The following is a 21,519-nucleotide window of genomic DNA, read 5'->3' on the forward strand; positions in this document are numbered from 1 at the left end:
CTTCACTTCCCTGAAGGGGCCATGAATTATTTCGCACCTTGGGGGGGTTCATTAGGGATTGCAACCGCGGGATCGCGGTAGGGGATCTGGAGCTTGGGGACTTGTTTTGTTTTTGATACACGTGGTCTCTTGCTCCCCCCCTCTCCTGAACCTCCCGCTCGGCAAAACCCGTGCCAACGCAATCGGGGGGGAAAAAAAAAAAACACGATTGGCGGCTACATTCTTTGTCATTATTATTTTCTCCACAATTTCGTTCCGATTGTGGTGTTGGCCGTCACGTCCTGAAACGTCCATTCAAATCACTCGCAGGGCGGTACAACCACCAGGAAACGGGCATCACACAGAGCTACCCCCCCACCCTCCCCCCCCCCCAAGATCCCTTCGAACGACCTCTGTTCCCGCACAGCAGAGGGCGGCATTTCTCACCCTTCCCCGCCACCGGCTGTAATGTCAGCCGCGTGACAAATCAAACCGACGTTTAATTTCTCACCGCGACAATTCAGGACAATGACGCTCGGAAACAGATTCCACGTGACGGCTTATTACACCCAAGCCGTTGGTGACCGGACGGAGGCCGCCAACTCGCGACACGCGAGAACGCGGACTCTCATCGCAAGGGCGGCTGCCCGAATTAAAACCCAAGGATTCTGAGAGCAGTGCCGGCTGAGTGCTCCGACCTCCGTGTCGACCCGGGAGCCCTGCCCAGAAGTCGCAAACGGGTTTTGATTCCTTACCCCGTACCCGTACCCGGCCGCACCAGGGTCGCAAATGGGTACCCGTACCCGTACCCGGCCGGGTACGGGTACCCGTTCCCTACCCGTACCCGTACCCTACCCGAAATGAGTGACAAACGGTTACTCACCAGTGACTCACGGCCTACCCGTACCCGTACCTGGCCGCACCAGGGTCGCAAACGGCTACCCGTACCCGGCCGGGTACGGGTAGCCGGGTATCGGGTAGGGAACGGGTATCGGGTACCAGGTTGCGACCTCTGGCCCTGCCTCACCAGCGGCGAGCGTTCAATCTCGAGATGCCTCCGATCGAGCCCGGTGTTGCCGACGACGGCAAAGTGAGCGAGAACGAAACCGCGTCCGCTCCGCTCGAGACGAATATGCGGAAAAGCCGCCAGTTCCGCCCCCCCCACCCCAAAGCAGAAAGCGAACGACGCATTTAGCAAATGGAGTTAGTGCCTCGGCGCGTTTCGTACGGTCTCACTCGTGAACACGTGACGCGCGACCCCAGGGCGATTCACGCGGTACCCCCCTCTCTCTCTTCTCCACGCGCCAAAGTGGATTACGTTCATTTGCCGCGGCGATATTCTTTTTTTTTGGGGGGGGGAGGGGGGGGTCGAGGGGGAGGTAGAACATTTGAGGCTGCGAGGGTGGGGGCGCGAACGCGCGTTACTAGCAGCTTCGTCCAGGTCGCGGCCGGCTTCAATTAAACGAGGAGGAAGACGCACGCCGACTCGCGGACTCTGCAACGCTTTCCAGACGTGCGGAGGCGTTTCCGTTCGCAACGGTAGCCGTGAGAACAAGACGACGTCACACGACGACGCGTTGACGTCACCGCGTTGGGCCGCAGAGGCTCATGCATCTCGCACTCGTTGCTGTGCAACCCCTCTCGTTAACTTTGGCAGATATTGTGCGCGCGTGTTCAACTTCTTCCGCGCCATGCGTAGCCAACCGTGCTAATCGTTGGTGCGGGGGCGGGCGGGAGACGCGTGAAGAGAAACGCTAAAACAGCAGCCGTGGAAGCAAAGGCGTGCACGGCCGCACAGCGCGCAAATTAAATCCATCGGACGGAAACAAATGCCGCAGGGTCGCCGTATTTGCTGGGCCAGGAAACAAACAAATCATTAGTTTGCCGCTCGGTTCAACGAGGGACGACACGAGAGCCCTTGGACGAGCACCGGGGGGGGAATGGGGTTGCAACCGGCGCCTGCCCCCCCAGAAGCGCAGCCAGAGCTAGCCAGCAGCCTTATAAACTGGGTGCAACCCTTCGCTGACCTCTGAACCTTTGTTTTAAGAAGCATCAATACCTCATTTTGGAGTTGTCAATTCTATTTTTTTTTTCCCCTCGATTGGCTCGGGCATTACTAGAGCCGAGCAGTTTTGTGTGTGTGTGCGCGCGTGCGCATGTGTTTTGGAGCGGTGGCGCAGTGGTTAGCGCGCACTGAGCTACGAACACGGGGACGAGAGTTCGATTCCCGTATCACGGACAACATCGGTGACAAATATCTGAACTGGTTCTGGACCTCCCCTAAGTCGACTCGGCCTTAAATTAGTATCTGGGGCAGTGTGTAAACATCAAGACTGGGAAGACAAAGGCGGCCAGGCGTAGTCCTGTCCACCCACCCCCTCTCGTGCCGCACCGGCCTTCATAGATGCTCACAAACAGCATTTTCCCCAACAGCCTGTTATAGGATAATTGGTTTTTTACCCTTTTATCTGGCAACAAAACCGACACCTTTTTTGCAAGGAGTCATGTTTGCATAGACCACAATACCTGCAGTCATAATGCAAACAAAAAACATAACTCTGATGGTGTTGGACCAGGTCCAACACCATGTGAGACTAGGCTCTAAGGAAAGCTGTCTCGGGTGTGGACCAATCAACTTCAAGGACAATGCATACATTATCAGAGTTATGTTTTTTGTTTGCATTATGACTGCAGGCATTGTGGTCTATGCAAACATGACTCCTTGTTAAAAAAGGTGTCAGTTTTGTTGCCAGATAAAAGGGTAAAAAACCAATTATCATATTTTTTCTTCTGGCAAATGAGGTTCCAATGGTGTAAAAGCCTGTTATAGGCTATACGGAGAGAATCTTTGACTTTGTATATGAGTGTTTCACATGCAGTGGGGATCGGCGGTGTAGCGTTTCGGCACAACGCGTTGCGGACCCGGAAACCCGAGTTCGATTCCGACTCGTGGCCAAAATCAGCGGCAAATAATCTGAACTGGTCCTGGGACTCCCCTAGGTCGACTGGGCCTTCAATGAGTACCTGGTACTGTGCCTAACCTTCACATTGACAAGACAAAGGCGCTAACAGCTGTTGCCCAAAACAGTCCGTCAAGGACTATATGGGAGTAATCTGTCTTTGTTTACATGCAATTCATATATATATGTACACAGCAGATCATGGATTATCCAGAGGCTTCGGAGGGGAAAGGGGGCACTGGATTTTCAAAAACGCCGGAAATCACTAAATCGTTATTTAAAATTAAAACTAGTTCATGAAGCCTGTCTTCGTCAGGCAAAAGTTGTCAATAGATGTAATAATGAACCCGACATTATTTTATTTTGTTCAATTCATATCTACACTCAAACACTAACTACTACTCAAAAATGTTGACGACTTCATTAAACTTGTTATATTTAAAGATATACCCATCAGAAACCGCTCAATTTAAATATTCCGTAGTTTTTTTATTACAAAGAACAAAAAATTATCAACTCAATAGTCTATGAGGGGAAGCTCTTATCTTTTGCTGTTTTCGAATTATTGCGATTTCAACATTATAAAATGCTTATTTTCTTAATTCAAAACTGCTTTATTCCGAAATATTTAAAAAACAATAAAAGATAGAACGATGGTTCTAGCTTTAATTTTATTTGCCGTTATACGCTCTATTAAACGGAAAAAAAACGCAATGTTATATTTTGAACGGTTTCTGAATAACACCAGGCACACACATGTTCATGGGGTACTTACATTCGATATTTGGGGGCCTTAAAACAAAAAAAATTTGGATTTTCACATTTGTGCTGTTGTTTGTGTCCTAAAAGCTACCTATGTCTAGTGACATAGAATGGGTCACTGGGGCGCTTAGCGCTGGTTACTGACAGAGAGCGGTATTGTGGGTGTAGTAGCCCGTTCTGCCAGCAGGGCACGTGATAGGCGGGGGTAAGAGATGTAGGACAGAGGTCGCAAGCGGGTACCCGATACCCGTACCCTACCCGATACCCGGCTACCCGTACCCGGCCGGCTACGGGTACCCGTTTGCGACCCTGGTGCGGCCGGGTACGGGTACGGGTAAGGAATCAAAACCCGTTTGCGACCTCTGATATAGGGTAAAGGTGACAGAGGGGACACGTGGGGTTCCAGAAGGGGGCGTGGCCGAGGGCGGAGCCAGGCGACGCTGGGGAGGATAAAAGGGAGGCCCCGACGCTGAGTCGGGGCTGTCGTTTGGAATGGAACCTGTCATCTGCGCAAGTCTTCACCTCCTCGGCGTTGTGGGTCAGGCAGTGTGCCGGCTGTCCGGAAAGCCGGCACACTTCCGTCTTCAGGTGGAACCATCACAGCACGATAGCTGTATCAAGTAAGAGAAATTCCAAGAAAACAGTCCTTGTAGATATACTGGTTGAGAACCAAGGTTGACAGAAGGTAGTTGGTTTGTTTGTTTGGAGTTGTGGAACACATCAAAACAACGTTGAAGTTGTCCCCTGTACTGTGGACGTAGAGAATAAACGTGTGTGCCTCCTACTATTAGTGTCTCTGAAGTTACTAGTACACATGTACCAAATTTCAGCTTTCTACCTTGTCGGGAAGTACCCTGGAGGTTTTTGAGACGTACAGATTAAGGTCTTTGTTTATGTAGACAGCTTACTTTTGCGCATTCTTGCAAAACATTACGTTTAAGGTTTTTTTGGGGAAATTTTTTCGTGTGTTTTTAATGTTTACCATGTGAAATTGGCATCAATAAACATATAAAGACAAAAATAAATACCCTATTGTCAAAAGTTATCGTGTTTATTCTCCCGTAAATGTGGTGCATGGGTGATGTATACGCGTGCAGTATTTTCATTGTTTCTGTTGTATGTAGTGTATAATTTACTGTATGTAATATTTGACACTAAAATCACACATAACTGCATTTTTTGTCACGCACATGGTACCGATCGCCGGACCGCAGCGGACTTGCCGGTTTCGACGGATCAGCACCGAGACCGCCGGATAATGTTGGCAGCCTTATTAATCGCGAGGTGCCGGATAACCGATGATCGACTGAACACACTTTAGAAACACGTTCGGGAAGAAGACATACGCTTTCTAGCTCTCGTTTTGCGTGAAAATTACTTGCTCGCAATTTTAGTTGGCTATGAATTATTCTGCGAAAGGTAATGATCGTACATTTGTGAATTGCATGCACGATATACGTCAGGGGGGGTGGGCGGTCGATATCGTTCGAATTACACTTTTTTTCCCTGCCGTGAAAAAACTCTTCACGCCAGGGAGTCCATTAGGTACTAACGAACATCGCGGAAAGGCAAATGTCTTAAAACAAAAATTAGAAATAAACAAACCCAATCTATCAACAACGTCATTAAGGGGCGAGACATTAAATCTTAATCGGCCGCATTAATCACCGACGCATTTGCTCCTCGAGGTAACCATTACATAATTACCGTGATCAATGCGGGGTTGGGTGTTTGGGAAATCTCACGAGGATTCCTGTCGCTGTTCGGTTGTTGTTGTTGGAAGCGGCGCGGCGGTCGACGCGATCAAGTCGTCGTCATCGTCGTCGTCGTCGTCGTCACAACTACCGACGACCGTCACGGCGAGCTGCCACCTACGCTAGCCAATTTTTGACAGGCACGGGGCGCTCTCTCGCTCGTTGCACCAGACACTTGCCCGCCCGCTAAAGCCGCCGCGTGGGCTGTAATTGCGAGTAATTATACGGAAATGTGCAACCTAAGTGGTGGCTGACTGCTAAAGGGGAAAGAGGTGGTATATCGTTAATTGGTAACAGAGAGCCAAGATGATGACGGATTCTGTCCGACTGATGCGGGGGGCCCCGTTTATAAATCATCTCCGAAGCAGCCGTGACGAGGTTCTGTACGGTTTGGCTTCGTAGCTTCGTTGACAGAGACCGCAGCGTGGGAGGAAGATTGAATGCTGGCGGTGGAGTCGTGGCACAGTGGTTGGCGCGCTGCACCATGAGCCCGGAGACATAAAATCTGATTCCCAATTGTGGCCAACATCAGTGGCAAGTGATATTGAAACTGGCCCTGGGCAACCGCTGTGGCAAGATGTCACGTCCATCGCCTGGTACGCAGGAGGTCGTGGGTTCGATCCCGACCCTGACGCCTGCTGCTGTATATTTGGAGTTTGCATTTCTCTCTCCCCGTGGTCGCGTCGATTTTCCTCCGGGCCCGCCGTGTTTTCCATCCCACATTGAGTAATGTGCGCTTAAGAGTATTTGGCTGCTATTAATGTCCACGTGATAAGCCACTTCGTTGAGCTATCATTTGTGGCCGGGTCGCATCTGAAAAAAAAGAGCTGTATAGCTCAGTGGAGCCTTGCCTGGTGAAATAAAATATAGTAAAAAAATAGAAACCAATGTTCTCCGACCCGAATCAACCATAGTGGTGAAGTATGGTCAAACAACTATCAAAACTGTCATGGCGTGGGAAGGCCTTCATCCAACAGTGGCTTGACAAAGGCACTGTAAAATACTGTTGTCGTCATTCAACCGATGCAACACCATGGAGACACAAACCACCCATACAGTAAAACCTTGGATTGCGAGCATAATTCGTTCCGTGTTTGTAATCCAAAGCACTCGTATATCAAAGCACTTGTATATCAGTGGTGATCACGTGACACTCGGCAAACAAAGCGTATACACGTACTACTCGTGTTGCAAGACCTCGCTCGTTTATCAAACTAATATTTGTTTAAAATTTTTACTCGTCTTGCAAAACACTCGCAGACCGAGTTACTCGCAATCCAAGGTTTTACTGTATTTACAAACGAGCCTCCTGATTGGAAAACACAGTTGAAAGTGGCTTTGAGCGATTCCTTTAAAACATGCGTACGTGCACGTATATGACGAAGAACCGATATTGACGAATACGATGAGACTTTCGACAACTCCAAAGAAAAGCTCAAACATCAAAACAATATTACCCCCCCACCCCATCAATGAAACTGGTCATGGAAATGAGATCAGGAGAAAAAAACCGCTTCATGTATATCATTAACTGTAGTGGCTACACATAATCGATGTGGGTGTCATAAAAGCCACAGTGGCACAAACAATACGAGGGATTAAATCTCATGCCCGTGTTCAGGATGAAGCTTTAAACGTCTCCTGCTGTAATTGTCAATGCTTTTGTTCCTTCTCCAGCATTCAATGCGTAAGTCTTAAAGGCTTGCAGCACACGGTAGTTAATGTCTCGCCAAGGTGGCGAGGCGTTAACTTCCTCGCCTGGTGTACAGGAGGTCGCGGGTTCGATCCCAACCCTGACGCCTGCTGTTGTATATTCGGAGTTTACGGTGTCTCTCTCTCTCATCATCATGACGATGGCTAGGAGATGTTAACTACCTCGCCTGGTATACAGGAGGTCGTGGGTTCGATCCCAACCCTGACGCCTGCCGTATATTAAGATTTTGCGTGTCTCGCTCCCCATGCCAGCGTGGATTTTCCCCCGGGTCCTCCGGTTTTTCCCTGCACATTTAGAACAAACGTGCGTTTAGATTGTTTAGCTGCGAGACATTTCCACGTAATAAACCACTTGGTCACGTTATCATTTGTGGCCGGGTGGCTTCTAAAAAAATAGCTATACAGATAGTCCCCGAGTTACGATGGTCCGACTTACGATATTTCGATCTTACGATGCGGATAGTGATACCAAAAAATTGTAAAATATTATTAATATCGCACGGCAGTCAAACGCAGCAACGTACGAGGTACGATGCTGTACGTTGGGACGCTGCCGGGATGTACGCATCTCCCGCCTTTTGTGATGCAGATAGGATTGTTTCCTGAAAAAACTTTCTATAAAATTGCAGTTCATAAAGGTAGGCTAAGAATTTACCTTGTTTTTTTTACTTGACATTTTACTGTGCAATACAGTATTGTAATAAATAAATACATACGGTATATAGTTTACACAGTACGGTACTGTAAATTGCTCTGTTTTGCTAAATTATCACAATTCTTTAAGACTCCTGGGTAGGCTAGGCCATCTTCGACTTGCGATATTTTCGACTTACGATGGGGTCGTCGTAACGCATCCCCATCGTAAGTAGAAGACTGCCTGTATAGCTCAATGGACCTTATCTGGTAAAATAAAAATAGTAAAAAAAAATAGTTTCGTTTCAAACTTCCACATTGTTTTGATGTGTTCCACAACTCCATACAAACAAACCAACTACCTTCCGTTAACCTTGGTTCTCAACCAGTATATCTACAAGGACTGTTTTCTTGGAATTTCTCTTACTTGATACAGCTATCGTGCTGTGACGGTTCCACCTGAAGACGGAAGCTTGTGTTGCCTCCGAAACGTCGTGATTTTTATTATATTTTTATTTTACTTTTATTAATTTTAATTTTTTACCTACGTGACTTTACCGAAAAAACCTAAGAATATGAATCCTTGCAGTCACGAAAGCTTCAAATCTAGAATTACTTGGTTATGACTTTTGTCCACATACATTGCATTTGGAATCAAGCCATTCAAGCAATTTCACGTGACTTCTCCCCATCCGCAAACACTCGGAAACATTCCCCGGATGCAACATTTCACGTTTGTTTATGCTTTCGCTACATTTCTTGTTGATTTCAATTGCATCCTTAGGAGATGTCCGCGGCTCTCTTAATAACGCGGACGGTGTCACGCTGTTCATGCCCACTGCCTGTCCTATTAGCGTCCATTGTTTTTATTACCTGCCAGCCTTGTTTTTTGTTGTTGTTTACACCCAAGTCCACTGTGCAAAATAAACCCCATTTTCTCAGCATACTCCCCTACCCCCATCCGATTCGAAGTAAAAAAAAATACAAATTGCCAAAATATTGGACAAATGGGATTCAAAGGATGGGTTTTTAGTAGAGACAGGCTGGGAGCAATTAACCGAAGTTAAAGTTAACGAGCGGGCTGGGTGGATGGAAGGTGTTGAGTGGCTGCACCCAAAGATTTATTGAGAATAGATTGAATGGATAAATGGACGAGATGGATGGTCGAGAAGGATCGACTGTATATATTGATTGAATGATTGATGGCTGCCAAGATGGAAAACCTGAGCAATGAATCATTACATGCCAAGAGATGGATAGGCAGATGGACATACACAAGGACAAAGACAAATAAACAGACAGATATTTTGATGGTAAGACAGATAAACATTGCAACAAATGCACGCGCATAAATTAACAGACATGCAGACGGAATCATTAGAACTCATTTGCCAGTACCAAAATATAATAAGAGTTTTTTTTTATAATAGGGAAAAACCCTATTATTATATTTTGGTACTGGCAAAGGAGGTCTAATGATGTAGATGCTCACCCCGAGCCCTCGTTACTTTGGTAGTGCATTGTCTTTGAGCTGTACGCCTTTTGGCGTCCTCTGGTCGAGCACCAATTGGGTCGAGGCTCAAAAGAAAGCCATCCCTTGGTGTGGACCAATCAGTTTCAAGGACAATGCATATGTAGTGGTGGTATTGACGTGCGCCGACTGTGACAGTGATGGATCACGGGGCGGCGCGGGGTGCGGGGTTGGGCACGCGTTGTGGGCGTGGTGTGGACGCGCGCGCCGGGAGTGACAGATGACGAGGCGGCGCGGAGTGAGTGGTGAGGCACGATGAGATGTGGGAAAAGAGGATCGTAGCCAGCGCCCGGCGATTGGTCGAATAAGTGGGTGCTCGCAGCGACGTCCGCAGGTGGGGTATAAAGGGGGACGCGCGAGAGCACTCGGGGAGAGTTACCCAGTTGAAGACCCGAAGACGGAGCTGAAGACCTAGTGAAGCCGAGTAGCTCAGTGGCGTTAGTCGCCGAGTAGCTAAGTGGATGTTGGTCATCCGAGTAGCTCAGTGGGCGTTAGTCGCCAAGTAGCTAAGTGGGTGTTTGTCACCCGAGTACTAAGTGGATGTTGGTCATCCGAGTAGCTCAGTGGCGTTAGTCGCCAAGTAGCTAAGAGGATGTTGGTCATCCGAGTAGCTCAGTGGGCGTTAGTCGCCAAGTAGCTAAGTAGGTGTTTGTCACCCGAGTACTAAGTGGATGTTGGTCATCCGAGTAACTCAGTGGGCGTTAGTCGCCAAGTAGCTAAGTGGGTGTTTGTCACCCGAGTACTAAGTGGATGTTGGTCATCCGAGTAGCTCAGTGGGCGTTAGTCGCCAAGTAGCTAAGTGGGTGTTGTCACCCGAGATACAAAGTAGGTGTTAGTCACCTGTAACCAAGTTTGATAAAATAAAGAGTGTGTTACCCGTGAAGTCGTCTCCCGTGGAGTTACTACATTACACATATATTATCATGGTGTGTGTTTTTTTGCATTTTGACTGCGAATATTGTGGTTAATGCAGACATGAATCCGTGTAAAAAGGATTCAGTTTTGTTGCCAGAAAAAAGGGGAAAACCCCTATTATTTTATTATGTAGACAGCATGTCGCATAGATAGCCGTGCAAAGGAGGATGGACAGAGAAAGCGACAGACGAAATGTCAAATTGAAGGACAGAATGTCATACAGATGGACAGCTGACACAGTCAGTGGATAGACAGAGAAACGGACCACGAGTATGTCACAGGGATAGAAATAATGTGGGACGGATGGACCACTGGGTGGATTGACAGGCAAACAGAGAGATCGATGGACAGAATTCCCAAAGAATGTATCGAAAGACAGCCATGTGAATGGGCACGCAGACATCGATGGGTGTCGCATTCGCAGACAGAACGTCAGTTTGTACCTACGTACGTCAAACTTATTTCGCACCGTGCGTAGCCAACTGTGATAAGTGGAGGTGTGGGGTGGGGGGGGAGGGACAACAAACTACACACGAAAAAATCAGTTTGAAAAAAATAAGCTTTCAATCCAGATGATTTAAAGGTGCACAGCTCCCGAGCGGCTTCCTAATATCGAAAGGAAACAACATTCCCGGCATTAATTCTAGATTTGAAGTTTTCGTGACTGCACGGATTCATACTCTTTTGGTTTTTCGGTAAAGTCACGTAGGTAAAACTAAAACCATTTATTACAGGGATTTTGGCTGTAACGGTTCCACCTGAAGACGGAAGCTTGAGTTGCCTCCGAAACTTCGTGATATAATTGAGTTGTTTTTCATTAATTTTTCACCCACGTGACTTTACCGAAAAAACCAAAGAGTACTACATCCCCGGCGAACGGGATTGCTGACGGAGACGGCAGGCGGACGGACGGACGGACGCGGCTCACCGTGAGAAGATGTCGATGGAGATGCGCGACAGGGCCTCGAGCGCATCGGCGATGTGCTGCACCGTCTCCTCCCGTCGCAGGTCGGGCTGCACAACCGGCACGCGGTAAACTTGCGCCTCGCCGCCACCGTCGCCGCCGCCGCCACCGCACCACTGGCGCGCCGCGGCCGGAGCCACGCGCGCCTCCCCGCTAGCACCGCCGCTCGCGCCGAGCTGCGCCATGATGACCGCCTGGGAAGGGAAACACCGTCAAAGGGGCAAATACGCGCGGCAGCCATTGGTGACACTCCCCCCCCCCCCTGCTTGTTTTTTGTAATTTCACTTTCCAACTAACGTTCGTTAGTTTTTTCCGGATTTGAAGCTTCCGTGACTGCAAGGATTCACACTCTTAGGTTTCTTCGGTAAAGTCACGTAGGTAAAAAATAAAATTAAAAGTTAATAAAAGTAATAATGGAAATAAAATAAAATAATAAATCACGACGTGTCGGAGGCAACACAAGTCTCCGTCATCAGGTGGGACCGTCACAGCTAAAATTACTGCACCATCTGCTGACCTCTCTCCTCTAAGGCCTCACAAAATCCCTCATCTCCAACGTCGAAATGATCCAAAATGCCGTCAGATTCCTCACCGGCAGCCTAAATCTGTGACCACGATACCTCAATCCTCAACTGCCTCCCAATCAAATTCCACATCAATTTCAAGATCTCACTCGCCGTCCTGAAGATCTTGCATGGACTCGTCAACACCCAACTCCCTCCTCACATCTCTCCCTTACTCCCCGACAAATATGCTCCAGCAACCAAACAGCGGAGAGATCTTGGCTCACGATGATGACGACGATGATTACATATTTAAAGTTAACTTGCGAATGTAAAACAAACCAGTAACGCGTCACGATAAAATGTTACACGTTACATTTTACTTCCAGCAGAAACAACCCAATGACATAATACGTTGTTTGCCATGTACAAGTAGTACTAATCACATACCTGCATTTCCCATAAATATGCTAAATTCCTCTTGATATGCAAATTATTTTGTCAAGGCGCCCTTCCCCCCTTCTAACCCAGCTTAAATAGACGCTCCAAGCGTGGTGGTGTTTCATTCAGACGCTGTCTCCCCGACAGACCTGGTCTTCACCTGAGGACGGCTGCTTGCGTTGTGGCCGAAACGTCGTGAGAATTATTTTATTATGTTTTATTTTAATTATTTTATTATTTCCCTTCTACGTGACTTTACCGAAAGAACCAAGAAGGCGAATGAATGTATTATGCACGAGATAATTCAGATGGTCACATGATCGGGCATGACTATTCAATGGCTCGGGCAAAAGGAGGGCCTGAGATAACGAATACCTCGGAGAGAATATGGTTGCCTGTACCCGTAACACTGCGTGCTGCACCCAATACACACGTTCTCCACCTTGGCGCGTTGTTATTAAACAGCCATGTTGGCCGCACGAGCAGACTTCAGCGTCGCTCCACTCGGTGTAATAAAAAGGGACACAATGCTGCAGCGTTTGCCTTAATCTGTCCGGCTCTCCCCGCTGCCCGACACGGGGGGCGCTTCAAGTGAAAATTAAACGGCAGCAGTCGTCATTGGAGAGCTAAGCTCGGCCGGGCAGAAAAAAGATCAGGGATTTGTTGTGCAGGCGAGGGCGGGGGAGAGCAAGGGGAAGAGAGGACGGTCAAAGGAGATGCTGCATCACACACCCCTGGAAAAAAGAACATTGTAACCCTCCCCCATGCACCCTGCCCAGCTGTAGATTTAAGCTGTTGCTGTGTTTACCATCAGAGAGGGTTGTGGTGTCCCGTTGTAACCCAAATTCACTCATCCACATCACTGCACCATTGGCTGCCTCAACCACTCGTGTGGAATTGTTATTCAGCCTTGATCCCACAAAACAACATTTGATGTCTTTCGAACTCGAGCAGAGGTGGTGAATCTTTTGCACAGATTGGTAGGGGGGGGGGGTGCTGAGAGAAACGTGAATTAAAGCAGGTGATGTATGGTGATAGTCAGGAAGAGCCAGACGAACGCGAATTTGTTTTCTTTAGGTGCATTGGTAGGATGAATTTCACTATCTTCATTATAAAGCAGAAATTACATTTTTTTGTTTGTGTGAAGAAGCAAAAACTCTCCAACGCTGAGCTCTGGCGTCATGAAATTTTCACAGCTCATGCTGTCTGGAATTTCTAAGCGAAAGTCAACCTGACGTAGAAGTGGGTTATAAGGTTGAATATCCTCGAGTGAAAACATCCGATTTAGGTAAATTGATGTGTTTCGGCTTTTTTCTTTCTTGCAAGCATACATTTTTTTCAGGGATTTCCAGTGAAAGATAAGGGAATAAGAAATTTGAAATTTATCCAAGACAAGAATCCAAGTCCCGGGCGAAGCCGGGTAGTGAAGCTAGTTACTACTATAATAGCCCAGAAATGTGTGTAACGTGCGTGACGTCACTCCACATGCCACCCCCCCCCCCCCTCATTAATAATACAATAATCATGAGGGGGTGGATTTTTACACTCACGCGGAAGAAGTTTGAGCAGAAAGATTTTTTTTTTCGCAAAGTCGCTTCAAATATGACGTTTCTTTATTTAAAGTTAATCAAATAAATTATTATACGCAGCAAAAAAGAGTATTTGGTGTCTTCATTTATTTCTTCAGCACTCGAGACAAAAGGTAAGTCAAATTTTTGCTTCTAAATTATGATAAAATATATAAATTTCTCTGTGAGTCTCCAGACATTGTATCGAATTCAAATTGATGACAACCCCAGCAAGCGAAAGCTGAAGAAAATAAAGTATTAGAGCAGTGATTTTGAACTAAACGAAGGTGAGTTAAATACAGCGATACAGTGACATGAAGTTAGGTGCTTCATGAATTTCTTTTGTGCACGATTCACTGCCATTAATACAGTGCTACAGTGAAATGCAGTGATGACGTCAGCGGTAAGTGCAGGTTAACGCATTGGTGACCCCGCGGTGACCCCGTGCTAAGGTCACCGTGATGACGGCGGCGGTGAGTGGAGGTTAACGCATTGGTGACCCCGCGGTGACCCCGTGCTAAAAGGTCACCGTGATGACGGCAGCGGTGAGTGGAGGTTAACGCATTGGTGACCCCGCGGTGACCCCGTGCTAAAAGGTCACCGTGATGACGTCGGCGGTGAGTGCAGGTTAACGCATTGGTGACCCCGCGGTGACCCCGTGCGAAGTTCACGTGATGACGTCATCGGTGGTCACGTGCCGATCAGCTGATTCGAGCAACAGGCCTCGCGCACCGCGGATAGCCGAGAACCGGGGGTTAGAGAGAGATTCTAGACTCGAGATTGCGTCGTGATTAACAATGAAGGCGAAAGTGACCGACGTTACATCGCAAGTGGATTTAATGCGTCGACGATTCGTAATTGAACTCCGCAATCAATGGGAATCGACGAGTGCTCACACAAACTCCGAGACGACTCGAGCAGCAGCAGCAGCAGCTAAAACAGCGCCACCACCCCCACCCCCCGTATTGCGCAATGAGCTCATTGGCTTGTACGAAGATTTTAAAAACAAACAAACACAGTTTGCTTTTATTTCCATGTATTTTTAATCGATTTGTTTACTTCTGTAGCCCCCTATGGTGCTGCTGTCGTAATCCGCTTGTGGCCGTTACGTACCGGCCCCGGTTCGCCACCTTCCCACCCCTGACAAACAAGAGCTTTACAGCTCATCGGATTCCTCCTCCAGAACGCACGCTAGAATTGTGACCCTCCCACGCTCGCTTGGCCGGGGGGCCGCGGCTCGGCTCGGCTCGCCTCTGACCAACACACCAACATTTGTCGCGAAGCGGTTCGCGGATGGCGACGGCTGCGGCCTCACCTCGAACGGGCAGAGACGAAATCGGCCGCTCGCCGCAGCTCAAGCCGACAAACCCCTCGGGGCAGCCTCCACTCGTGAGAAACACACGGGCCCAGGTTCACGCAGCGAGAGAAGAGGCGACGGGGTCCCCTCGCTTCCGCGTACGGCAGAGGAGGAGGAGGAGACGGAGGGGGGGAAGAAACGCACGCGAAACCTCGCGGTGACGTCAAAATCTCGTAACTTGTTGGCGGAGACGTGACGTCGTTAGGGAGCTTTGCTGTGCTGTTACGTCACCGCGCTCCTGATGCGCGGTGACGACATTGGACTGGCGGTTTTTTTGGTGACGTTGTTACGTCACCGCTCAACCCCCCCCTCCCCTCCTACACCCCCCCTCCTCCACCCCCCATCCTCCACCCCCCCTCCTCCTCCCCCCCTCCACATTCTCCCCCCCCTTCACCCCCCTCCACCCCCTCCTCCACCCCCCTCCGCCCCCCCTCTACCCCCTCCTCCAACCCCCTCCACCCCCTCCTCCACCCCCTCCTCCATCCCCCTCCACCCCCTCCTCCACCCCCCTCCAACCCCCCTCCACCCCCCTCCATCCCCCTCCATCCCCCTCCACCCCCTCATCCACCCCCCTCCAACCCCCCTCCACCCCCCTCCACCCCCCTCCACCCCCCTTCACCCCCCTCCACCCCCCCCCCCCCTTCAGGAGGATTCACAGTTGGCGGCAGTGCCGCTGCTGTGTGCAATCTCAGTTGGGTAATTTACAGGTAATTTTTCAGCATTGGTATGTTTGGCAAAAATGTCATTACATTGCAAAAAAAAATGTGTAGGTGTAATGACAGGGTCACACCTGCTGACATGACAGGGCCTGGGAAGGGATTCACGGGTCCGGCCACAGCGGTAACAACCAATCAGACAGGGAGGTGTATCTGGGGCAAAGATCACAGGTGGGGCTAGCCGAGATTCTCCGGGAACCTGCTCGAAGGTTCCACGAGGGGGCGTGGCCGGAGGCGGGGCTTAGCCACGCCTGGGGGGATATAAGGGGGAGCGGAGCCGGGGCTCGTGTGTGTGGTCCTGGGTCCTGGCGTGTCGCTGCTCACCAACATCTCTCTCCGTCATCCAGTCACGTGGAAGATCTGCGTGGGTTCCATCACCGTCATCGTCACGCCGCCAGCCAGCCGCGTGGCCGAGTTTGGGCGATGGGATCATGCCGAGTGATCGGCTGTGCGTGTAGCCAGTAGAGGTGTTAATACCTCGAGTTATACTCAGTGTGAGGAAGCACAAGTATTGATTGGCCTGTGTTGTGCCCAGTGTAAGTAATAAAGAAGTACCCTCTTACACGACGTGTCGTGGAAGTCGCTCATTACATAGGTATTGGAGGAAAGTGGGGAACCCAGAGCAAAGCCATTACAAATCAAGGTGAGAACATATAAACTCCACACAGGCGCCTGAGTCCGGAATCTAATCAAGGATTTTCTTTCTGTGAGGCACAGGTGTAATCACTCCACCGCCGTGCCACCCATCAATTTGAACGTTCAGTATTCAAACCAACCCATCGTGTCATATATTCTCGAGTGAAAGAAAAGCACTTCCAGACCGTGGGTGCAGCAGAGGGGAAAGAGTGACTGACTACCTCTTCATGCATAAATTGAATTTGAGAAGGGAGGCATTTGTAAACTCTGTTTATGATGATGATGGTGATGATTCGATTATTTTCTTAAACTCTGTTAGGCTGGCTTGGAGTAGGGATTTTCAACATGTGGCACTTTTATTAATTTTAATGTTTTACCTACATGACTTTACCTAAAAAACCTAAGAATATGAATCCTTGCAGTCACGAAAGCTTCAAATCTAGAATTTGTAAACTCTGTTTATGGTGATGATGATTCAATTTTTTTCTGGAACTCTGTTAGGCTGGCTTGGAGTACGGATTTTCAACATGTGGCACTCACACGACAGTACACGGTACGTCTACCCCGAACGATCCTATATCATTGTGCCCAATATTCTGAAATCCTACATGAGAATAGAATAAGAGGTTCCAGTTAAGTGAAATGGATGTGGCGCATCAATACTAATACCGGAACCGTCTTTTGGATTGTTCTGGTGTGAAGGGGAATCATTGGGAACGTCATAATCAGTCATAATCAATCTACTGCTGGATAAAGGCCGCCCCAGGCAGTGACCGCCTCTCACGGAGAGTACGTCGAGATGCAATGAAGGATTTCGTAATAACGTGGAACAGGCTTTCGTGAAAATTACACCGCTCCGAGGCTTTTAGACACGTGCATCAATTTTTTGGCGACATTGAAAAGAAAGGCTTTTTTAAAAATATATATATTTTAAAAATATATTATCCTTACCCCTGACACACGTCACCCACTCTGACACAATGAATCTGCGCAGACGCTTAGTTCAATGGCAGTACAACGGCATAGAGAAGAGAGAGAGCTTGAACTGCCCTTAACATGCCTGCACGGTCACCATATATATAATCTTTATACATTCATGCTGTCAGCTATTTTCTGCGATTTTGTCGCGACAACTATGAATTTCTACGTTTGCATCAGCCGCAGTTACTTGTGTCATCTGTCAAATGCGATTATCGACCCAACGGTCATGAGCGCCGGCTCACTATGCAAGCTGACTCCCGTCACGTGTGGCCAGTACGAGGACGTGCTTCGGGAGGTTGGGAGGGGGTCACGTTAAACATCTGCGCAGAGGCTCCGCCGATCTAACGGCGCAGCACTTAGCGATTGAGATTCGTGCTCTGCATATCCCATTCGGGCTAAATGTCATAATGAACGCATGCCCCATTTTGCAATTTTCGTATTGCGCTTTTCATTTTCGCACGTAATTTTACAGACTTCACATTCTATACATGTGATGCCTTTCCTCCTCTCTCTCTCGTTCCCCCTTTTTAATTTCAATATGTTTAAATCATATCTACGATGCTGATGGTACAAATTAATGAGACTGTAATATAGACACACATAATAATAATAATAAAAAACTATTTTAAAACATAATAGTAACACCCCTAATATCATTTTTAAAATGGTCAAATTATAGGCCCTATTAATTTGCATTTGTAATGTATATCCGGCTGATTAACACATAACCGAAGGTTATTAATTCAAATCCTTTCATCCGTTGGGAATCGATAAAATCAGTACCGACTTGTGAGACATCAACAGCGATTTGACATGACGATCGAGAACACATCCCACCACGGAGATGGAGCGATGCAATCATCTCACGTGTAAGGAGCTACATAGATTGTTGGTATAGTGAGACCGTGAGAAAAGTTGCAGGTTGGGGGGTGCCTTTATCCAGCAGTGGCTAGATCAGTGCTGCTGCTGATGATGATGATAATATCGGTGGCGAGATGTTAACTACCTCGTCTGGTATGGAGGAAGTTGTGGGTTCGATCCCGACCCTGACGCCTGCTGTTATTTTGTAATTTGAATGTTCTCCCCATGGTCGCGTGGATTTTTCTCCAGGTCTTCTGGTTTTTTGCCTCCACATTTAAAAACGTCCCTTTAGAGTATTTGGCTGCTATAAATATCAACGTGATAAGCCACTTCGTTGAGCTATCATTTTTTTTACCAGGTCACTTCTAAAAAAGAAGCTAATAGCTCAGTGGGCCTTACCTGGTCAAATACTGCTAATCCTGCATAATGCACGGACATAAGTAGTACTAATCACATACCTGCATTTCCCATAAATATGCTAAATTTCTATTGATATGCAAATTCTTTTGTCAAGGCGCCCTTTCCCCCCCCCCCTTCCAACCCAGCTTATATATATGCTCCAAGCACGTGTGCTGTTTCATTCAGACGCTGTCGCCTCGACAGACCTGGTTTCACCTGATGACGGCTGCTTGCGTTGTGGCCGAAACGTCGTGAGAATTATTTTATTATGTTTTATTTTTATTATTTTATTACTTCCCTTCTACGTGACTTTACCGAAATAACCAAGAAGATGAATCCCTGCAGTCACGAAAGCTTTAAATCGAAATTTAGTTTCGCTTAGTTTGTATTCATCTCGATCATCTGAAATACTCATCACTGGATGGAGCCCACCATTTATTTTTAAACGGATGAGAACAGCACTTCTGTATGAGCACGAATCCACTTTGGCCTTTGATTCTGACAGAGAGAGAGAGAAATATAGAGAAGAGACAGACAGTGGGAATATATGGGTCAGCGAACAAACACAAATCCGATAATCCATATTGACACTGTGAAAGCGAGGCAACGCCATAGCCTCGAAGGGGTTTGATGACCGACGCACGAGGCTGGTGATGGAATGGCAGTCAAAGGAGGGGAGCACAACACCCAAGAGGATGACAAACCGATGCGGTCAGTGGCCGTCCATAAATGACGTCACGCACCTAGGGGAGGGGGGGGGTCAGACATTTGTGACGATGTGTGACGAGGGGGGGGGGGGTTGAGAATTGTGACGTCACATCAAAATGCGCAACTTTAAATAAATATGAACAACACGTTCTACTTAATTAAATAGACTTTTTAATAAATGTTTTCTCCTACATCAGAGTGCAGCGCCACATTAAATGCGCACTATGACAATAGTTTAAAGCGATTTGAAGCATGTTTTATATTTTTTGGGGGGGGGCAGAGCTTTGTGACGTCATATTTGAGAGGGGGGGGGGAGTCTGACTTTTTGTGACGCCGTGTGACGAGGGGGGGGGGGTCAAAAATCGCCCAAAATCGCGTGACGTCATTTATGGACGGCCCCTCAGGTCCAGGCAGATCACTGAGGTTGTTGCGAATTCAGCGGCTCGATGAAGCTGGGTGAGATGAATGGAGTCGAAAATAACTCACAAAACCAAACACCTCGTGAAAGACCCAATGCAGACGACCCCCTGGGTTTTTTTAAATAATTTATATTAAGTTCGCTTGCTTGCTTGCGTGCTTGCTTGCTTGCGTGCTTGCTTGCTTGCGTGCTTGCTTGCTTGCGTGCTTGCTTGCTTGCTTGCGTGCTTGCTTGCTTGCTTGTGTGCTTGCTTGCTTGCGTGCTTGCTTGCTTGCGTGCTTGCTTGCTTGCGTGCTTGCTTGCTTGCGTGCGTGCTTGCTTGCTTGCTTGCATGCTTGCTTGCTTGCGTGCTTGCTTGCTTGCGTGCTTGCTTAGGACCGTGCAAATCTTTCGGTCGTTTTTTAACCCACTTCCCGTGATCCAATCGAGCTGACATTTTACACACAGACTCGTTGTGCGAGACAATTAATGTTCGTGAAAAAAAATTCCCAAAATTTTACACTGTTTAGGGAAAACAAATTAAATATTTAATTACCAATTGCTTAATACTGGCAGACAATCATCTGACCCATAGGTGGCAGCCATCTCAAGCCAGAGGACGAGAAGACTCTAGCCGCCACGCATATAAAGGATTTATAGTGAAAAACTTTGTTTTTACGGGTTTACTTGTATCTTCCACGAAGCTCACAGTGCACCCCAACCCGCACCGACTGCTGTTTAGTGGACTCGGTTGTTAAGGTTTCGAGGAAGCGGTTTCAAAGCAATCGCAAACGAGGGCACAGGAACAAACGCCACTGTTTCACGATGTCTCTAAAACAGGGGTGGGGAAACCTTTATTCTGCCAAGGGCCATTTGGATATTTATAACATCATTCGCGGGCCATACAAATTTATCAACTTAAAAATTAGCCTGTTATTTTTGGTCAAACGTTTTATTAACTCACCCCTAATGCGATGGCTGGAACTGCTTCTCTTTGGCGAGGCGTGTGATGTTAGCTGCTGTTGATGATGTTGTTGCTACTCGCAACTGCTTTTCCAGGTTTGCTCCTAGATTTTTTGAATTTCGAGTCCCGCCTGCGGTTGCCTTGGCAGGGCCAAAACCAAATAATTTCGGGGGCCTCATACGGCCCGCGGGCCGGACGTTCCCCACCCCTGCTCTAAAACAACAACAACAACAAAAATAAAACTATATTCTTGGTTCTTTCGGTAAAGTCACGTAGAAGGGAAATAATAAAATAATAAAAATATTAAAACAATACAAATTCTCACGACGTTTCGACTGCAACACAAGCAATAATCATCATGAGGTGTGAAATCCACAGCAAGAAAATTTGAAAAAAGTGGCGGTTTGTCCTGACGTCAGCACCACGGACAGCGATTTGGCAGTTGGTCAGATGGACGAGTCCATCTATGTTCGGAAAAGAGGAGGGGGGAGAGAAGAAGAGAATGGAATGCGGTCTGAAAGTCACTGTAAGCGTGAACACAATCAATTAAGACCCGAAATGGTTAATCAAATCCTTCCAATGATTATTATTTTCGACTTACGATGGGGTCGTCGTAACGCATCTCCACCGTAAGTCGGGGACTACCTGTATAGGAAGGTAAGCAAATAAATAAAAAATATATATACACAAATAAAACGAAACTATGTTTTATCTTAACAGGTGGAAAGCCCACTGAGCTATTAACTTATTTTTCAGAAGCGACCTGGCCACAAATGA

The 21,519-nt window shown here is 47.7% G+C and overlaps 1 protein-coding gene across 1 annotated transcript in view; it reads right to left on the reverse strand.

Annotated features, from left to right (window-relative positions):
• WASHC1 (WASH complex subunit 1) overlaps positions 1-15,189 on the reverse strand; it is a 110,229-nt gene extending 95,040 nt beyond the window's left edge. Inside the window, exons 1-2 of the mRNA XM_078874091.1 lie at positions 15,039-15,189; positions 11,176-11,405 (exon numbers count right to left, since the gene is read on the reverse strand). Coding sequence (XP_078730217.1) covers positions 11,176-11,396 — 221 coding nt within the window. The 5' untranslated portion in view covers positions 11,397-11,405; positions 15,039-15,189. The remainder of the gene's footprint in view (positions 1-11,175; positions 11,406-15,038) is intronic.
• Between the last annotated feature and the right edge of the window lie 6,330 nt (positions 15,190-21,519).

The sequence above is a fragment of the Lampetra fluviatilis genome, chromosome 38 (assembly GCF_964198595.1).
Source record: "Lampetra fluviatilis chromosome 38, kcLamFluv1.1, whole genome shotgun sequence".
Taxonomy (NCBI): Eukaryota; Metazoa; Chordata; class Hyperoartia; order Petromyzontiformes; family Petromyzontidae; genus Lampetra; species Lampetra fluviatilis.